General features: G+C 33.5%; 1 protein-coding gene across 1 annotated transcript in view; it reads left to right on the forward strand.

The window, feature by feature from the left end:
* Positions 1-17,775, forward strand: part of LOC136833478 (ubiquitin carboxyl-terminal hydrolase 9X-like) — a 525,953-nt gene that overhangs the window by 318,556 nt on the left and 189,622 nt on the right. The window contains 1 exon segment of the mRNA XM_067095694.1: positions 15,423-15,589. Within this exon segment, the coding sequence (XP_066951795.1) occupies positions 15,423-15,589 (167 nt within the window).

The following is a 17,775-nucleotide window of genomic DNA, read 5'->3' on the forward strand; positions in this document are numbered from 1 at the left end:
AAGAAACAACTGATTTGAGCACCCATGAAAAAGATTGTATGTGCATTGAGCACCTAAAATATTATAAAGAAAGCAAACGAATATCGTAAGTTATTGGAAAAAATCCAAGTTGATAATACAAAAAAATAGAGTAAAACGACCGCCATAACAAAATATTTTCAATAGCTATACAGTATATTATGCAATAGAACGTAAATGGTCCACAGACCAGATTACACCTAGGAGAAATACAACGATTACTAAAAGAATATGAACCAATAATATTATGTTTACAACATGTCAACAAAACAATTTCAACAACAGGTAAATACACCTTAGCATCTACATCACGAGAGGAAGAAAGAAATTTAGGTACAGCCAGATATGGGCATAACAAAGTAATTTATGACAAAGTACCTGTAAACATTGCTGACTTGCAAATATCAGGTATTAAAATCCGAATAAAAAACGATAATTATGTAATTTATAACTTATGCACAACCAACCTAATAAAAATTACAACATTGATAAACTTGAATTACTTAGCTATGCCAAGGAACCTACATTAATAGTGGGTGATTTTAATGCCCACAACCCAATATGGGACTGTAATTGTACAAGCTCAAATAGAGTAGGAAGTAAAATAGAAGAATTCATAGAGTCAAACGAAGTACTGTATAAATGATAACGAAATCAGCACATTTTTCAAAAACACATGGAACATTTTCCTCTGTAGACTTAATTCTATGTACAGCAAGCATAGTAGACAGATTGGATTGAAATACTGTTGATGATCTTAATACCAGTGATCATTTCCCAATATTAATTTCATTATTACAAAATAATCATGCCAAACATGTCTCTCAATATAACATTTATAAAGCAGATTGGGAGCGATATGAATTCCACACCAGGAATATCCCACCATTTGAGTATATACAAGATCATAATGAAACAAATAGGTTTCTTGTTGATTTCATGAAAAATGCTGCTAATAAAGTGATACCAAATTCAAAATCTCATCCAACAAAACACAAAGTCCCATGGTGGTCTGAAAAACTAACAGAATTAATAAAAATAAAACCAGACTGGAAGACAATTAGATAATTCGAATAGAAAGTTCAGTAAAATAAAACATTATTATTAGAAGAAAATTTACAAAAACTAACTATATATTATTATTAGAATTTGATACATTAAAACCTATATACAGTAATACCTCGAACTTGGCGCGATTCGAAAGTTGCATTAATTCACAGACACACAAATTTTTTATTTGGAACCTAACTAATGGTCATACACAAGTTTTTCACAGACACAGTAACATTTCCGTTACACTGAGAAACCCAGCAAAAGTGTTTGTTTAATTTTTATGTAATTTATAAGTTTTCAAGCTTTTAACATTAAATATTATTAAAGATAATAACTCTCTCTCTCTCTCTCTCTCTCTCTCTCTCTCTCTCTCTCTCTCTCTCTCTCTCTCTCTCTCTCTTCTCTCTCTTTAGTGAGATGAATTTTTATGGTACTTGTAAACAGGTATGTTTATTTGTATGATAAATAAACTTTTTAAGTAATAATATGTACTAATTTTCAAATATTAATAAGATTAATAAAATAAATAATAATAATAATAATAATAATAATAATAATAAAACTGTAATACAAAATTTGTATTATCTTGAACAAACAAATTCTTCCCTCATCTTTTGTAAGAAGGTGGAAGGCAAAAGCTGTCAGACATGTCATTTAACATGACAAGAATGAGAGTGTTGCTAATCAGTGGTCAAATTTTTCTTGTAATTCTCTCTCTCTCTCTCTCTCTCTCTCTCTCTCTCTCTGTCTGTAATAATTCATAGAAAATTTCACTCTTAAGTAAGGACAACTGTTATCTCTCTCTCAACTGTTATAAACTCTCTGAAGTTAGCCACCCTAATTACACTGCACTGTTTCTCTGTATGTCTTTAACTGTACAGTAGATAATTTTGAATTGATCTAATTTTTACCTGTACCGTTTACAAACTGTAAATGCTGAGTTCTAAAACATAGAGACATAGAGCATTTCAGAACAAAGAGAAAGTGACAGAATAAAAAAGTTTGTAAAACGGGGTTGAGAAGACTTCTAAAAATAGATTGGTGGAATGGGGAAAGTCACACACTATATTCTTAAGTCAACCATTTATTTCTTTTTTTTTAAGGGTAATGTATTAAGCTAACTCTCTCTCTCTCTCTCTCTCTCTCTCTCTCTCTCTCTCTCTCTCTCTCTCTCTCTCTCTGTAATCTCTCTAAATAATTCATAAATAATATTGACATTTCAAGTAAGGACAATCTCTCTCTCTCTCTCTCTCTCTCTCTCTCTCTCTCTCTCTCTCTCTCTCTCTCTCTCTCTCTCTCTCAGTCTGTATAAATAACTGATAAATAATTTCATCTCTCAAGTAAGGACAACCCTTGAACAGGTGATTTTTACCGTTAAGTGTTTCGCTCTTCTCTCTCTCTCTCTCTCTCTCTCTCTCTCTCTCTCTCTCTCTCTCTCTCTCTCTCTCTCTCTCTCTCTCTCTCAGTTAGCGCTCACGCATTTTTACAACTTATTAATTCTCTGTACATCTTTACCTGTACAGTAGATAGTTTAAATTGATCTAATTTGACCTGTATCGTCTCTTAAGTTTAAATGCACTAGTTTGCAGATACGTTCTAAAACATAGACATAATAACTAAGAGTTGTATTAGTCAAAATATAAAACATTGTTTGTTCATGAAAAAGCATTTCAGAACAAAGAGAGAGACGCAGAATAAAAAAAGTTGCTAAAAAGAGGTTGAGATGATTCTAAAAATAGATCGGTTGAAAGGGGAGAGAGAGAGAAATTCTCTTACAACTCTCAATTTTTATGTAAACCATTTATTTTTCTTTTTTAAGGGCAGTGTATTAAGCTAACTTTTAAATGAAATTACAGTAAAACTTTAATTCCATTTAAAAGTTAACTTAATAATTTGGGAGCATGATTAGGGCATATTTAGTGTTTAAACTTTAGAAATAGCATTTATTAGCATTTTTAGAGACCATGCCAAACTTACGCGAAAATTCACCCTGCGCGAGGGGTTCTGGAACCTAACCTCATGTAAGTTCGAAGTATGACTGTATAATAAAATGGCTGCAAAATTTAAAAAAGAAATCATTCAAGGAAGAATCATTTCTTGGAGGAAATACGTATCAGATCTCTAATAGTATAGGCAGTCCCTGGTTATCGGCCGGGGTGGTGGTTTGCTCCGACAGCATGTTGATAAATGAAAATCAGCGATTTTTGGCGCTTATCGGCGCTGATACAGATGACCGGAGAGTGGCACCTCTGTTAGGTATGTATCGGCACCAATACCCGATTATCACTGCCAATAAATGGAAATCGGCAATTTTCACCACCGAAAATTGCAGATTTTCATTGCTAGACAAGCCCCGTAAAACCGGATCGCCGATAACCGAGCCTGCTAATAACTGGGGACTGCCTGTACTCCCATACAAAAAATATGGGAAAATTTCAGGAGAATAAATGGTACCATGTTAAACCATCTAGACATGCCATATTAAAAGATGGGAAAAGAATACTTGATCCGAAAGAAAAAAGTAATGTAATGGGGGAAAACTTAGCAGAATTAAGTAGTGATAAAAATTTTGATAAACACTTCTGCACAAAGAAAAATAGTATAGAATTAACAGCAGTAAATTTTGAAGCAATATAAGATGCTCTCTTGAACAGAAATAAATCTGTCCCAGGAGGTGACAATATTTGTTGTGAAATGATCTGCCACTTAGTACTTTTGGCAAAGTCATACTTATTACAGTTTTATAATCATTATGGCTTCGAAATTTATTTCCTGATGAATGGCATACAATTATAATTATTCCTGTCCCTAAACTGGGAAAGGATCCCAGTAATGTGAACAGTTACAGACCAATTTCTTTAACAAGTTGCTTATGCAAATTACTAGAGAAAATGGTAAATGCTTGACTTAACATGGCACATTCAAGAAAGTAAAATTTTGACTCCACTCAATTCAGGTCACAATGTAACAGATTTACATTGGATTCTCTGTCTAACTTGGAAGACCACATACAAAGAGGCATTGAAAAGGTTGAAAAGACATATGATACTATATGTAGAATTGCAATATTAACCCTTAAACGCCGAGCCTCTATTTACAAAAACATCTCCCGTATGCCGGTGGCGTTCGGGAGTTAGTGTCAAGCGGGAAAAAAGTTTTTTTAAAAAAATCACAGCACGCTTAGTTTTTAAGATTAAGAGTTCATTTTTGGCTCCTTTTTTTTTGTCATTGCCTGAAGTTTAGTATGCAACCATCAGAAATGAAAAAAAATATCATCATATATAAATATTGAAATATATGACAGCGCAAAAAAAATTTCATATATAATTTTATACAAATCGCGCTGTGAGCAAAACGGTTAAAGCTAACGGGTTATTTTTTTTTCTTTGTATTGTACACTAAATTGCGATGAATTTGGTATATAACAAATTGTAAAACGATCAAAGCAACATAGAGAAAATATTATCACAAAATGATGCATGAATTCGTAATGCGCGGACGTAAAATGTTTTTTTCAAAAATTCACCATAAATCGAAATATTGTGCTAGAGACTTCCCGTTTGTTGAAAAAATGAAGCTAATTGATTGAATATTACTAGACTGTAAGTGTTTTAGCTTACAATTGCAGTTTTTCGACCATTTCAGGTTGAGTTAAAGTTGACCCAAAGTAGAATTTTTCTATTTATTGTGATTTATATGAAAATATTTCAAAACTGATAAAAGATACAACCATGAGTTATTTTCTGTTGTATTGTACATGAAATTGCGCACATTTTCATATATAAAACTTTATGTAACGACTAATATAAAACGGTGCAAACATTACGACAACGTGACGAAAAGAATTTCTGAGATGTTTGGTGAATTACTGCACGGACGTAAGGAAAATGTTTTTTTCAAAATTCACCATAAATCGAAATATTGTGCTAGAGACTTCCAATTTATTGCAAAATGAAGGTAAATGATTGAATATTACTAGAATGTAAGAGTTTTAGCTTACAATTGCGTTTTTCAACCATTTCGGTCAAGTTAAAGTTGACCAAAGGTTGAAATTTTTAGCACTTATCGTGATTTATGTGAAAATATTTCAAAACTGATAAAAGCTACAACCATGAGCTATTTTCTGTTGTATTCTACATGAAATTGCGCACATTTTCATATATAAAACTTTATGTAACGACTAATGTAAACGATGCCAATATTACGACAACGTGATTTAAAGAATTTCGAGATGTTCGGCCGAGTTATCAGCTAAGCAGACGTAAGGAAATTTTTTTTTTTTTTTTTTTTTTTTTTTTTCAGAAATTCACCATAAATCGAAATATTGTGCTAGAGACTTCCAGTTTGTTGCAAAATGAAGGTACATGATTGAATATTACTAGAATATAAGAGTTTTAGCTTATAATTGCGTTTTTACCATTTCGGTCGAGTTAAAGTTGACCAAGGTTGAAATTTTGGCAGTTATCGTGATTTATATGAAAATATTTCAAAATTGATAAAAGCTACAACCATGAGTTATTTTCTGTTGTATTCTACATGAAATTGCGCACATTTCCTTATATAAAACTTTATGTAACGACTAATATTAAACGGTGCAAACATTACGACAACGTGATGAAAGAATTTCTGGCACGGACGAAGGAAAAAGTTTTTTCAAAAATTCACCATAAATCGAAATATTGTGCTAGAGACTTCCAATTTGTTGCAAAATGAAGGTAAATGATTGAATATTACTAGAATGTAAGAGTTTTAGCTTACAATTGCGTTTTACCATTTCGGTCGAGTCAAAGTTGACCGAAGGTTGAAATTTTGGCAGTTATCGTGATTTATATGAAAATATTTCCAAACTGATAAAAGCTACAACCATGGGTTGTGTGTTGCTGTATTTACATGAAATTGCACACAGTTTCATATATAAAACTTTATGTAACGACTAATATAAAACAGTGCAAAACTTCACGACAAAATGATGAAAAGAATTTCTGAAATTTTTGCTGAGTTAAATGTATACCGTAAAAAAGTTTTTTCAAAAATTCACCATAAATTGAAATATTGTGCTAGAGACTTCCAATTTGTTGCAAAATGAAGGTAAATGATTGAATATTACTAGAATGTAAGAGTTTTAGCTTACAATGGCGTTTTTTGACCATTTCGGTCGAGTCAAAGTTGACCGAAGGTTGAAATTTTTTGTAGTCAGGCGTCGGGTACGTCCACTTGGCACCCAATAGACAATTTTAGTCGACGTATCATACGTCCAGTCGGCGTTTAAGGGTTAAAAGTGTTACATAAAAAACAGCATCCATGGACATTTACCCAGGTTTATTCAAAACTTTCTGACAAATCGCACTTTTCAAGTTAGAATTGATGATGTATTGTCAAGTACATTTCCACTTGAAAATGGTGTTTCACAAGGAAGCATCCTTAGTGGTGCACTGTCTACTTTAGCAATAAGTGACATAGGTAATAATTTACCTATTGGAATTAAAAGTAACTTGTATATGGATGATTTTGCCATTTATTATTCAGCATCTCGCATAAAACATCCAGAGTGAATCATTAATAAAACTGTTACAAAAATAGATGAATGGGCCTCATCTCTAGGCTTTAAATTATCCATACAAAAGACTCAAGCAGTGATGTTTTATAAAAATAAAAAGGGGGAAAAAAAGGTGAAGAAATAGGTTTAAAAATCAGAAATCATTCCATACCAATTGGCCAAAAAGCAAAATTCTTGAGGTTAGTATTTGATACTCACTTGAACTGGAAATCCCACATAACATACATGAAGTCAAAATGTAAAAGAGGACTAAATCTAATTAAAAACTATCGAACACTACTTGAGGAGCCAATAGACATAACCTTACTGTAATGTACAGTAAACTCCCTGTATTCACAGACTCACCTACAGTAAACCCCCCGTATTCGCGGATTCGCGTGTTCGCGGAAAATTCCCCATTCGAGGTATTTTTCACAGAAATATTCACTAGTTACTGTATTTTCATATTTTCATGACTAAATGCACTTTTTGTGATAAAACTATTAAAATACTCAGGTATAAGCATCTTTAGAGGGTTTTTCTTGTGTTTAAACTATCAAAATAGGCAGTTCTAAGTGTTTTTAGAGGGGGTTTTAAGTATTCACGATTTTTAACTATACAGTATACGCATTATTCACTGAAAATTCGCCCATTCGCGTATTTTTCACTGAGAAATATTCACTAATTAGTGTATTTCATATTTTCATGACTAAATGCACTTTTTGTGATAAAACTATTAACCCTTAAACGCCGAGCCTCTATTTACAAAAGTGTCTGCCGTATGCCGGCAGGGTTGGGAGTTAGCGCTGAAGAGGAAAGAAAGTTTTTTCAAAAAATCACAGCATGCTTAGTTTTTAAGATTAAGAGTTCATTTTTGGCTCATTTTTTTCTCATTGCCTGAAGTTTAGTATGCAACCATCAGAAATAAACAAAAAAATATCATATATAAATATTGGAATATATGACAGGGCGAAAAAAAATTTTCATAATTGTATACAAATCGCGCTGTGAGCAAAACTGTTAAAGCTAATGAGCTATTTTTTTTCATTGTATTTTACACTAAATTGCAATGATTTTGGTATATAACAAATTGTAAAACGATCAAAGCAACAAAGAGAAAATATTATCACAATATGATGCAAGAATTTCGTAATGTGTGGACATTAAAAAGTTTTTTTCAAAAATTCACCATAAATGGAAATATTGTGCTAGAGACTTCCGGTTTGTTGCAAAATGAAGGTAACTGATTGATTATTACTAGAATGTAAGAGTTTTAGCTTACAATTGCATTTTTCGACCATTTCAGTCGAGTCAAAGTTGGACTGAAGGTTGAAATTTCGGCACATTGTGATTTATATGAAAATATTTCAAAACTGATAAAAGCTACAACCATGAGTTATTTTTTGTTGTATTCTACATGAAATTGTGCACATTTTCATATATAAAACTTTATGTAATGGCTAATATAAAACAATGCAAAAATTATGACAAAGTGACTAAAGAATTTCTGAGATTTTCAGCAGAGTTAGCACGCGCAGACGTAAGAAAAAAGTTTTTTCAAAAATTCACCATAAATCGAAATATTGTGCTAGAGACTTCTCGTTTGTTGCAAATTAAAGGTAAATGATTGAATATTACTAGAATGTAAGAGTTTTAGCTTACAATTGTATTTTTCAACCATTTTGGTCGAGTCAAAGTTGACCGAAGGTTGAAATTGTTGCACTTATTGTGATTTATATGAAAATATGTCAAAATTAATAAAAGCTACAATCATGAGTTTTTTTGTTGTATTTTACATGAAATTGCGCACATTTTCATATATAAAACTTTATGTAAAGGCTAATAGAAAACTGCAAAAATTACGACAGTGACTAAAGAATTTCTGAGATTGTAAAAGCCTGACGCCGTCTCTTCCAAACACGCATGTGTTCGTGTGTTCGTGGTCCATCGGAGTGGCGAGACGTTTGGCGTCTTCACAAACAGAAACATACACACAGTTTGATACAGAAGATTCGCTGGAACATTATGAGTACATGATTAGAATGCTTGCATGGCAATGCAAATAGTGGTGATTGTACAAACATCAAGACAACAATGGTTAGGGAGAAACAGACGGAAATATTGTATGGTTGAAATCGCGTTCCTTTAGAGAAAGAAAATGAGATGCTCTTGTTGTCTTGTCCACTCCGATAGACGACGAACAAACGTGTTTGGAAGAGACGGCATCAGGCTCTCACAAGATTTTCAGCAGAGTTAGTTCGGACGTAAGGAAAAGGGTTTTTTTCAAAAATTCACCATAAATCGAAATATTGTGCTAGAGACTTCTCGTTTGTTGCAAAATGAAGGTAAATGATTGAATACTACTAGGATGTAAGAGTTTTAGCTTACAATTGCATTTTTCGACCATTTCGGTAGAGTCAAAATTGACCGAAGGTTGAAATTTTGGCACTTATCGTGATTTATATGAAAATGTCAAAATTGATTAAAGCTACAACCATGAGTTATTTTTTGTTTTATTCTACATGAAATTGCACACATTTTCATATAAAAAACATTATGTAACGGCTAATATAAAACAGTGCAAAAATTACGACAAAGTGACTAAAGAATTTCCGAGATTTTCAGCAGTTAGCACGTGCGGACGTAAGGAAAAAGTTTTTTCAAAAATTCACCATAAATCGAAATATTGTGCTAGAGACTTCTCGTTTGTTGCAAATTAAAGGTAAATGATTGAATATTACTAGAATGTAAGAGTTTTAGCTTACAATTGTATTTTTCGACCATTTTGGTCGAGTCAAATTTGACCTAAGGTTGAAATTTTGGCACTTATTGTGATTTATATGAAAATATGTCAAAATTGATAAAAGCTACAACCATGAGTTATTTTTTGTTGTATTTTACATGAAATTGTGCACATTTTCATATATAAAACTTTATGTAAAGGCTAATAGAAAACTGCAAAAGTTACGACAGTGACTAAAGAATTTCTGAGATTGTAAAAGCCTGACGCCGTCTCTTCCAAACACGCATGTGTTCGTGTGTTCGTGGTCCATCGGAGTGGCGTGACGTTTGGCGTCTTCACAACCAGAAACATACACACAGTTTGGTACAGAAGATTCGTTGGAACATTATGAGTACATGATTAGAATGCTTGCATGGCAATGCAAGTAGTGGTGATTATACATACATCAAGACAACAATGGTTAGGGAGAAACAGACAGAAATATTGTATGGTTGAAATCGCGTTCCTTTAGAGAAAGAAAACGAGATACTCTTGTTTTCTTGTCCACTCCGACGGACGACGAACACACGTGTTTGGAAGAGATGGCGTCAGGCACTTACAAGATTTTCAGCAGAGTTAGTGCGGACGTAAGGAAAAAGTTTTTTTAAAAAATTCACCATAAATCGAGATATTGTGCTAGAGACTTCTCGTTTGTTGCAAAGTGAAGGTAAATGATTGAATATTACTAGAATGTAAGAGTTTTAGCTTACAATTGCATTTTTCGACCATTTCGGTAGAGTCAAAATTGACGGAAGGTTGAAATTTTGGCATGTATCATGATTTATATGAAAATATGTCAAAATTGATACAAGCTACAACCATGAGTTATTTTTTGTTGTATTCTACATGAAATTGTGCACATTTTCATATATAAAACTTTATGTAACAGCTAATATAAAACGGTGCAAAAATTACGACAAAGTGACTAAAGAATTTCTGAGATTTTCAGCAGTTAGCGAGCACAGACGTAAGGAAAAAGTTTTTTTTAAAAATTCACCATAAATCAAAATATTGTGCTAGAGACTTCTCGTTTGTTGCAAAATGAAGGTAAATGATTGAACATTACTAGAATGTAAGAGTTTTAGCTTACAATTGCGTTTTTCGACCATTTCGGTCGAGTCAAAGTTGACCTAAGGTTGAAATTTTGGCACTTATTGTGATTTATATGAGAATATGTCAAAGTTGATGGAAGCTACAACCATGAGTTATTTTTTGTTGTATTTTACATGAAATTGCGCATATTTACATATATAAAACTTTATGTAAAGGCTAATAGAAAACGGTGCAAAAATTACGACCAAGTGACTAAAGATTTTCTGAGATTTTCAGCAGAGTTAGCTGATGCTTTCTTATGGGATAAGAAAGAAATTCATGCATGCACAGCTGGGTCACGCTTGTAAACAAAACAACAGCGTGATCCATGAACTCCCATCATCCCTCACGGCGCGTGATTTAAAATTTTTCGCAAACGAGGACTATAAGTATTTTTCAGTTAATATTTAAAGAACTTGTTGTAGTCGATATATTTTACGTCCACTTGGCACCCGACAGACAACTTTTGTCAACGTAAAATACGTCCAGTCGGCGTTAAAAGGTTAGAATATTCAGGTACCCAGGTAATGCTCGAGTTACAATAATTTGCCTTACGATAATTCGATTTTGCCTTGGGGTAAGCAATTAATATTGATACAATAATATTTATAAAATGTTTTTAAATTTTGTGCGGGCGCAGGCAGCAGTGTACAATCAGGTAGCGAGAGAAACTAAATTACAATACAGTAAACCCGCCGTATTTGCAGGAAATGCATACCACACCCCCCTGCAAATAGCTAAAATCTGCGAATACCTAAAACCCCTCTAAAAACACATAGAACTGCCTATTTTGATAGTTCAAACACAAGAAAAATCTCTAAAAATGCTTATACCCGAGTGTTTTAATAGTTTTATCACAAAAAGTGCATTTAGTCATGAAAATATGAAAACACAGAGATTAGTGAATATTTTCCAGTGAAAAATACCACGAATTAGCGAATTTTCCGCGAATAATATGTATAGATGTTCCACAGAGAAATCCACGAATAGGTGAGTCCGCGAACGTTAGAACGCAAATACAGGGGGTTTACTGTAGACCAACTTCTATTCCTCCATCTCCTTATCCCATCTTTTAGTTAAAAAAGTAAAAGAGAATGATAAAGGCATTGTTAGTAACATTATACTCTTGTGTAAGTGCATACAGCCATAAACAGCAGAATGAGAAACTTGTTTTGCTTATAACCGAATTGGATAATAACAGCTGTTTTGCTTGTATTTCAACCATCATATGGTAGTAAACAGTTACCGTAGTTATAGTACAAAGATGTTAAGTAGAATAGGACTGATATTTTCACATTATACCCTTATTCAGTGTGGATAAAAGATCGGCAAGGAAATATACTGCTAAATTTAAGCTGCAAGTTGTAGCTGAAACTAAGAAAACAATGTTCAAGCAGCTAAGGACTATAAATTATCGTGCATTGGTAACATGGATGAAACTCGGCTGTAATTAAAATTGGAGAGTATTTTAATCAAAACTACTGGCCATGAAAGAATACATATTACCGCTATTTTTATGCCAGTAAACGATAAATATATAAAGCATGTATTATGATGAAATCAACAGCAAGTACGTAAAGCTTGTACAGTATTATTATGAAATCAAGTGAAAATAGGGAACAGAATCTTGAATTTTTTTTTTTTTACGCAAAACAAACATGCCCCCAAACAGCAAAAGTCATCTATTAACAAAAAAAGTAGGTTAATTAATTCCAAAACTAGATGTATCTAAGTTATATTTCAACTTGAAAACAGTTTGTATAACAAAAAAAAACTTTGCCCCGTATAAATAAAGTATCTAGAGATTCATTTACGCTAAATAGGAGCAAGAAAGCGCTCTGAACTGAGTTAAATACGGCGAAATAAACTTACTGCATAATCGATTTCCAAACCAAAACATTGATCGCTATGATCGCAATTTATAATACAAAAGCAATATAAGAATACAGTGAACCCCCCATATTCCCTGGGGATGTGTACTACAATCCCCCGCCCCCCGCGAATAGCTAAAATCCGCGAATACTCAAAACCCGTCTAAAAACACCTAGAACTGCCCATTTTGATAGTTTAAACACAAGAAAAACCCTGTAAAAATGCTTATACCTGAGTATTTTAATAGTTTTATCACAAAAAATGCATTTATTCACGAAAATCATATGAAAATACAGTAATTATTGAATATTTCTCAGTGAAAAATACTGTGAATGGGCAAATTTTCCGCAAATAATGGCTAGATATGTTCCACAGAGAAACCCGCGAATGCGTGAGTCCGCGAATCATGAGAACACGAATATGGGGGTTTACTGTATATACAATATTATTGGGTACAGTGAATTAAAGCATAACATTTTAAGAGATCCAAGGAAAAGATGCATTTTCGTTATGTTGATGCTTGTATAATACGATATTATGTGAATATAGAATACAGTATAATGTAGGCTATGCTACCGCATATGTATACGATATACCATAGTGTAGGCTGAGCTAATTCTTGTTTGTTATTCAAATTCTCTTTGTATTGAATTATCATATGTCACTGAGTGTGAACCTCCAGAATTAGCTGATATTAATAATTACTATACCATGTATGTATAGAGTATACTTTACAGTGTAGGCTAGGCTTGGAATGGAGCCCCATCGTAAGTAGGGTAATACCTATATAAGCAATTTTATTTTTTTGTGTGTTTGAACTATCAAAATATTGAGTTCTAAGTGTTTTTAGAAGGGTTATAATAATAGGAAAAATATTGAAATATGCTGGATCCCTCCCATGGCCATGTAGAGATTAAAGGAAATGAAGAGGCTGATAAAGCAGCTAGGAAAGCAGTCCACATGGCAAGAGCTAATGTAAACATCCCTATTAGTGACTGCATAAGACATATAAAAACAGTCATTGTAAGCAAATGGCAAAAAATAGGGATTAAAGGAAATGAAGAGGCTGATAAAGTAGCTAGGGAGGGAGTCCACATGGCAAGAGCTAATGTAAACATCCCTGTTAGTGACTGTATAAGATATATAAAAACAGTCATTGTAAGTAAATGGCAAAAATAGGGATTAAAGGAAATGAAGAGGCTGATAAAGTAGCTAGGGAAGGAGTCCACATGGCAAGAGCTAATGTAAACATCCCTGTTAGTGACTGTATAAGATATATAAAAACAGTCATTGTAAGTAAATGGCAAAAAATAGGGATTAAAGGAAATGAAGAGGCTGATAAAGTAGCTAGGGAAGGAGTCCACATGGCAAGAGCTAATGTAAACGTCCCTGTTAGTGACTGTATAAGATATATAAAAACAATCATTGTAAGTAAATGGCAAAAAATAAAAACATAAAATCTTGTGTTGGAAAATGGAGTTCATAATTTCAGAGAGAGAGAGACAAGTAATTCTGACACTTCTTCAAATAGGCCATACAGGCAGTCCCTGGTTATTGGCAGGGGTTCTGTTCTGAGGGTGTGATGATAACCATTGGCGCCGAAAATCACTGATTTTCAGTTATCGGCACTGATAAGCGGAAATCTGTGATTTTCGGCGCCGGAAATTGCCGATTTTCATCGCTAGACAAGCGCCGTAAAACTGGATCGCCGTTAACCAAGCCCGCCGTTAACCAGGGACTGCCTGTACTCGTTTGACACATGGACGCTTAATGAACAGAGTACATGGCCCTCCTCCCAAATGCCCAGAGTGCAAAATGTTGATAACTGTCAAACCTGTATTGTGTGAATGTCCAAAATGTAACCTGCAGCAGTTATCAAATTTTGGAAATAGATCACTGAAGGAAATTTTGTCAGAATCTTCTATATTTTCAGTAATACCAATTTTAATGTTCATGAGGAACTGTGATTTAGTTGATAAAATAGAAAAATAAGTAAATAATAAAAATATAAAAATCTTTAGGATGTCTAATGAATTTTAAAACAACTAAATTTTAAAATGTTACTTAACTTATTCTGAATTTTAATATGCCTTTTTAGTGAGTGTAAATGGAAACATAAATATAAATGTATTTATTGTGTGAGTGTGTTCCAGTATGAGAGTGTATGCCTTTGTGCAGTTTTTAATTTCATTTTCATTCATTCATCACCATACCAAATGACCTATTTGGTCCTAGTGCTAGGCTTCTAGCCTAGACCTGTCATTTCATCCAAATCCTTCGGGCCAGCCCTATGAAAACTGATAGTCAGCTCAGTGGTCTGGTGAAACTGTTTTAATAATAATAATCTACATATATGCAGTTACACTTTTTTTAACTAAACAACTTTGAATATTAGAGCATATGATTGTCAGAAAAGCAAAGAGTGACAAACTCACTTTTAAAAAATTATGTTTATAAGCGTAAATTTAATGTACTGCAAGTACATTACATTATTTAACTATAAATTGTAGTTACAACTTTTAACAAAATAAAAGCGACTACACTTACTGTACTTGCAAAACCAAAAGCACTTTTTTTTTTTTTTTTTTTTGTCGGACTTGATGATGTATCTAGTACATAAAGAAATCCATTAAGTTGAGGGGCCAGTGTGATATAACTCGATCAGAGATACCAGTTTCTGTCAGTAGTTTGTTACTATCTAAAATCCATCTTTATTACTGTTCAACTGTGGTGTTTCTAAGTACAGTAACTGCATTTTATAATGATTAGATTGAGCATAATTATTAAGAACAAACCCTTCAAGCAAGCTCTGTGAGAGTTAAGAATGTAAACTCTGCAGTGTGGTTGAACTGTTTATTATTAAAAATGATTTCATATAAAAGTTTGTGTATGTAATATTGATTACAAGTTTAGATGATGTATTTGTTTAGAATGCTAATGTTGTCAACTTATTATATTTTAATTGTGTTATTTTATATTTAAATATTCCAAAGTAGAAGGTAAACTGGTGATGACATTTAAGAAATGAGGATAATTCCAAGAAATTTTTACTTTAACATATCTTTTCAGACCAACTTGGATGGTAGTGAGGAAGATCCCATGAGTAACAGCTCAAATGAAGAGAGTCGTAAAGAATACCATATTGGTATTCTTAAGCAGGTTCAGGCTATTTTTGCACATCTGGCATGCTCAAAGCTTCAATACTATGTTCCAAGGGGGCTTTGGAAGCATTTCAAGTAAGACTTGTGATTTTTCTTGTGTGTAAGCTAAATGTAAAAGATATCTCTTTCATTAAGAAATTTTTCCTTTTTTATGTAAAGGAACATTTATTCACTATGGAATATAGGGTTTTTCTCCCCCCCTCATTTGTTGTTTTGATAAGGTTAATGCAGTTTTGGGTTCCACTTGAAGGTTTTCTTTTAACCTTGTGTGAAACTCACATACTAAAAGTTCTTTCCAGTGTGTCTGAAACCCTGTCTCATTGCTTTATATTTTGTAATTTTCACCGACTCCCACGTAACTGTCTCAACATCTCTGACTTCACCTTGGGTATTTGCAATTCTCATTCAAGAGGAAATCTTTCAGAGAAGTCCTAAGAAAGTAAATCAGTGACTCAGTATCTTAGGAAACAACAATATGTTTGACACCTGGGATGCCTTTGATCAGGAGGCTGTTTAATGACTTGGACAAGGCAAATTTGATATAGAATACCTTACAGAAAATTTTTATTACAATATACTCTTCTTAAACTTGACTTATACTGATTATTAGCATAAATGCTATACTGTTTTCTGTATAATCTTGCTTAATGTGTAAATATTTATTTACAGTATACTGTATATTAATCTTATGAAATATGTGTTCATTATAACTACATAAATTATGAAGCCATTGCTTAGCCTAGTTTGCTCTTATATTAACATCAGCTCCCTACATAAGATACAAAGAGGGTTGATTTTTTACATGCAAGTACAGGTTCCCAGTAAAATTATTAAAAGTACAGTACATTGTATTCATAAGCATGTTTAGTGTTGCTATTGAGTGTTATGTGCTGCATACACTGTAGGTATGTTCTGCACATTATACATCTGACTGTGTTGTTTCTTCCTTCAAATTTTGAGATGCAGAAATTAGGTGATCATGATTTTTTTTTTTTTACTACAGTACAACTCCAGTACTCATAAGTTTCCTTGTGTCTTACTTAGAAAATTCCAGTCTCACCAACATGATGAATCTGGAGAGAGGGGAAGCATGCCTGCTGTGCGTGCCCAGACCCTCATCTGATCATACTCATCACTCCTCATTCAGTTGTGTGATGCTGTAGTATTCACAGATTCAAGTTGCCCTCTCACTTTGACTTATTTTTGCTAGTTTCCATAACTCCTTTTGTTTTTACCTATTCCAGACTGTTTATGTTCTTGTTTTTCTCTTTAAGTTTAGTGACAGCTTTACATCTTTCTCTCCTTGTGTTACGTAGTTGGTAAGAAACATATCACTTGTTACCTTTATTTTTAAAAAATGGTGATCTTTAGGGACTTTCAGCAAGTTTGCCTCATTATTCACTTCTCCTCAGTAGCCAGACCATTGGTTTATATATGTGCATTAATTGTAGTAAGAAATGATTTACCTTTATATTTGCTCTATACAGTAATTAAATTTTCTATGGTTGGTAATTGGTGATTCTGAAAGAATATTGTTTACCCATTTTACTATCTGTTTTATGCTTTGTTAGTAGTGTTGATGTTCTGTGTAGTCTTTTAGTCCAGGCCCCAGGATATTGTTCACGGTGGTTGTTGGCTTGCCAGCTTACCATACATTTGTATACTTGTCTGGGATTGCCCAGTAGGATATGCATCTCCTTTGTCATTATTAAGTAAAGACCCATTACTTAAGTTAAAGCCATAAGCAGATGGAACACTGCTCTATATGATCACTTTCCAATCCTACTCGCACCAGCACCATCGTACACCCTGCTGACGCCTGCCATAATGGTACCTGCTGTCTTGCTGGCTTCAATGCCTGCAAAGAATGTAGATGTCTATTTAATTTGGAAGGTATTTTCCTATCAAGTGGCTCTTGTCCCCTGTTGCCTCCTTCAACTGGTTACCCTGGTAATAGTTTAATCTCCCTCCTCCTCCCCTCCTCACCCTTTCAGAGGATTCTTTGAAGCATTCTGGTAAAGAGGCAAGCAGCACGGCCTCTCAAGGACACTGCTCAAAAGTATTCTTGTTCTGGTGACTGCAACTGGTATCCCTCTCTAAGGGAAAACCATGGCTCTAGTAGTTCTGTCAGTCAACAGAGGAAGTGTCTCTTCAGTCTTGTTATAGAATTGCTAGGATTGAGACTGATTGAAATCCACCATATTAGATCTCTGCCCATGACTGGTGCCTTGTATGCAGCATGGGCCTGTATGGTAAACATG

The sequence above is a fragment of the Macrobrachium rosenbergii genome, chromosome 51 (assembly GCF_040412425.1).
Source record: "Macrobrachium rosenbergii isolate ZJJX-2024 chromosome 51, ASM4041242v1, whole genome shotgun sequence".
Taxonomy (NCBI): Eukaryota; Metazoa; Arthropoda; class Malacostraca; order Decapoda; family Palaemonidae; genus Macrobrachium; species Macrobrachium rosenbergii.